The 4,177-nt window shown below is 37.5% G+C and overlaps 1 protein-coding gene across 1 annotated transcript in view; it reads right to left on the bottom strand.

Moving 5' to 3' along the window:
* Positions 1–3,178, bottom strand: part of sh3yl1 (SH3 and SYLF domain containing 1) — a 7,483-nt gene extending 4,305 nt beyond the window's left edge. Inside the window, exons 1-5 of the mRNA XM_005749433.1 lie at positions 3,151–3,178; positions 2,969–3,079; positions 2,708–2,821; positions 901–965; positions 550–662 (exon numbers count right to left, since the gene is read on the bottom strand). Coding sequence (XP_005749490.1) covers positions 550–662; positions 901–965; positions 2,708–2,821; positions 2,969–3,079; positions 3,151–3,178 — 431 coding nt within the window. The remainder of the gene's footprint in view (positions 1–549; positions 663–900; positions 966–2,707; positions 2,822–2,968; positions 3,080–3,150) is intronic.
* Between the last annotated feature and the right edge of the window lie 999 nt (positions 3,179–4,177).

Below are 4,177 nucleotides of genomic sequence, written 5' to 3'. Positions count from 1 at the left end.
TTTCTCCAAGGACCTGCAGTCTTCTTTAGGTTTATTTCCTGCTGTGTCTGTAAAACTATAGCTGGTTGCGGGTTATTCAATCACTGTATGTGACTAATTTCATAGTACCATATACACTCAAACATAAACTAACTGTAACAACTGACCATCTTCTTCAAACTAATTCAGCTCTGGCTACCATTTGTTGTCTGTCTGTAACATTTATTGAGAATGAACCGACTGACATGTAACTAGCCACGCCCACAAACACCTGCCAATACATGAGCACCAAAACCGGTTAACCCACCCTGAAACCACCTTATTCTAAAATTAACCTCAACATCTTAATTGGCCTCTAAAGTAAATCACGGGTGATTTTTTTCCCCACCTCAGACAGTTTGGCTATCTGCTTCAGGCCTCAAAACACAAACTGTCATTAAATGTCTCATAAATCTCTAAGCAGAATAGGACAATCAAACCTAAGCTGTAATTTACATAAACAGAAAGCATTCAAGGCAATTAAAAGACAGACAGACAGATTGTGTTAGGAGAGGTGGGGAGTAGACTCACCTTCCAACAGGTCCCACGGCGACAGTGGCGTTCCCGCCAAGCGTCAAGTTCCCACCCTTTGTGAAGGCTTCGACGGCCCTCCGGTAATTCAGGATGATCACCAAGTCTGACACCTGAGGGGGGACCAGAAAATTAGCTTTTACTTCTGCTTTCCAAAAAGGGATGTGGTGCATTAAAGGACAAATTGACATCTCAGTGATGCAAACCGCTGCATTCACAACCTTTAAAAACACTATTGATACATTTATGGCAATTATTGTGAACCCCTAAATTCAACACAAATACAAATGTTTCATCTTGGAACGCAAATCAGAAATCAAATAAATAAAATTATAAGATTTGGGATTATACCTCCACCCCGATTTCGAAGCCTCCACCCAGACCAGCGATGCCAATAGCTGAAGGTGCTGACCAGCCTGCAGACACAAAAACACACAGAATAAAGCTCAAGCATGGATAATATTTATGGCTGAAGCCAGGATGGATTATTCACACTGCTGGTGCCAGTGTTTTCAGATGTGGTGAACTGCTCCTTTAATGTGAAAATCCAGAAAACCAACAAAAGAGCCTGAAGAAGAAGAGCAGGGGTGGTGGCACCACTCAGTAAGGCCCGTGTGACCCTCGGTGGGTTCTGGCACCACGGCAAACTCAAACATCTGCCACCGCCGGACCAGTTCACTGACATCAAACGCTTGACGTGTCAGATGACTACAGCACACTCCCAACACTGCAGGGAGGCCTGGTTTTTAACCGCAGGAGCCCAAAATGTCACAAGACAAAACAAAACAACAAAAGGATTATTGAGAGACTCAGGAAGATCAAAAACAGCAAAAACTGAACCAAATAAGAAGAAAAAACAGGACAACAGGCAAACAGCAGCAAATCACAAGAATTGCTTCGTAGACTGCGGCTAAATCCATGATTAAAAAACAGCTATTATTTCCTCCTCCAACATGACACCTCTGCTGTTGAACTCTCTTTACCTTACTAATAAAGAGTACAGACTTTCTAGAACACATAAAAAAAATGTGTACTCATCTTATACTTTGTGACAATCAAATAACAGAGGAATAATAATTCAGTCACTCAGATCAATCATGCAGATAAATTCCAGAAGCAACATGTTTCTACAAACATACAAAGACTTTACTTGGAAGGGTAACAAAAGTATACTACTGTCAAAATGCCATCTACAATTGATTACAATCTTTTTTTTTTGAAGTTCAGTTGCTTTGTACAACTGTTACATCACACAGACACATGCTAAGAGATAAGAGCATATAAATTCCAAGAATTCCACTACAGTTTAGCACAGAGTTCTTGGACTGTCCTCGTAGTACTGCACAGCAAGTAATTTTCCTCAGATATTTGGATTCGAAATGCCCCCAAAAGGTGCCAACAGTACAAACATAGACCAGGGTTTAATTGGACTCCAATTAGCTAACATGAAGCCTAGCAGACAGCTAGTAGCTACAGCCACTGTGCCACTATCAATCTTTCAAAGAACATAATGGCATAAAATGCGAACTTTAAGCCTTTATACAATTTAAACTGGTGATTTTATAATTCACAGCACTAAAATTGTATAAAGGGGGGAATTAGCTATAAAAACCAAATCTACTTTTTGAAGCAAGCTGTAAAAATGTTAAATTCTGTTGTAAAATGTCTTCAATTTCTCCAGACTTTTGGTGCTTATATCCTTCAGACAAATACAAGCTTACAAAACCATATTTATTTTGTGTAGAAAAACAAACTGTTATATCCACAAGTAAAAACAAACAATAGAGGACTCAGAATCGTGCTTTGCGGAACACCATGCTAGTACTGCTGATGCCTCAATAGCATTTAATTTTTTTTTCTGGAATAGCTTAATTTCTCAGGACTGGAGTTTGACGCTTGTGAGTGAATCATTTTATTTGTCAATGAGGCTGAAGTGCTGGTTGGAAGGAGCAAAACAATTGTGGCTTGATCGAGCACGGCTTTGTTCTATCTGACAGATGAAAAAAAGAAAGACAACATAAGTCTCCACATATTTTGGCATCTGGTGACTTACCTGAGCAGCCTTCTTAATTAAAGTTTATATTTTTTGAAACACACCGACAGTTGCCTGTGCAAAATTCCAAACCTTTACAGAGCATGGAAGGAGTGGTGATCTTACGTTTGTCAGGAAGCCTGGCGATTACTACTCCGCTGCCTCCTCTGGCTGTGATCATGAAGCCTGCCTTGATGACAGAGATGATGGCCAGACCCTCAGCCTTAGCTATTACGTGAGCTACAACAAAAATATGGTAGAGTACACACTTTTAGCTACACTACAGTAAAATACTTCACATTTTAAGATATATTAGAAAACCCAAGTATTTAAAGAGCACTGGACTAGCCCTCAGTATATAAAGCTGACAATATGACAGGTTGTTACCGGGGATGAGTTTGTCTGGCCCATTTCTGCTGGAGATCTCGGTGAAGTCTCTCAGGATCTTGGCAGCTTTCTTGGCCTCAGACTTCAGGTTGGATGGGATTGGGTTACTCACTGCAAACACCCAAATTACATGGCTCATTAAAGGCATCAGCAGCTCATTCAAAGCCTTCCTCAAAGCCTACCTTCCTCAACAGCTTGAAAAGTTATCATCCTGGCAACAAACCGAAGAGTAACATTCATCAATGAGCTCACTGTTCACTTTAATTGATCTTATCTTATCTCCATCTGCAGCAAACAAACTTCCCATTACGCTTTTACTGTGAGGCTCAAAAGCTCATTTATGCTGATAACTGGCACGTTATTTTAAGGGACATGTTTACTTATTAGAAAAAAAAACAACAATCATTTTGCTCACGGCTGAAACGAGCTGAAGAGGAACATTCAGTCCAGAACAAGAAGAAATAAGGACAGATATGAGCTTTTCTGTGACATAAAAGGAATTCCCTTTTTACGCAGCTTCCTGGCCAATAACTAATCCATTAGTGTAATGTCAGCAACACTTATGTGCATATCCAAATAAATTTCCATTAAGGAGGACTACCCAGTTAATGCACTGAATATTTTCTTGCCCCTACTTTCTATATTTGGATTTATTTACCTTAAAATAGAAAACAGACAAAACTTCTGTAACTGCAGTGGTAAAAGCAAATTTTGTTTTTTAGAAACTTTTGCGAATACAAACTAATTTTTTAGAACATAAATATTTGTGCAGTTAAACCCTCATTAATTTTTACATTTGTGTGTAACATTTATAAAATGTGATTTTCACAATATCAAAATTAAGTCTATTATTTAAATATATAAATTTTAAACTACTAAATTTGTTCACAGACAAAAAAAAGAGAACATATCTGAAATATAAAGAGATTTAAATAAAAACAATATTAATAATTGTTTCTAGTATTTAAAGAGATTTAAAACAAGTCTTAAAACTTATTACTCTTAAAACATTAAAGTCTAAAATATATTAAGTATGAAATAAAATATAATTAAAATATTAAATACATTAATAAAAAGTCAAAAATGTTTTGATTATCTCAGAGAAAACAAATATAACAAAATATCTGAAAATAGAATCTCTTTCTCATATATAGTATAAAACACACACACACACACACACACACACACACACACACACACACACACACA

This window comes from Pundamilia nyererei, unplaced genomic scaffold, assembly GCF_000239375.1.
Source record: "Pundamilia nyererei isolate P.nyererei 1_Seehausen unplaced genomic scaffold, PunNye1.0 scaffold00244, whole genome shotgun sequence".
Taxonomy (NCBI): domain Eukaryota; kingdom Metazoa; phylum Chordata; class Actinopteri; order Cichliformes; family Cichlidae; genus Pundamilia; species Pundamilia nyererei.
This window is presented reverse-complemented; position numbering and strand designations above follow the sequence as displayed.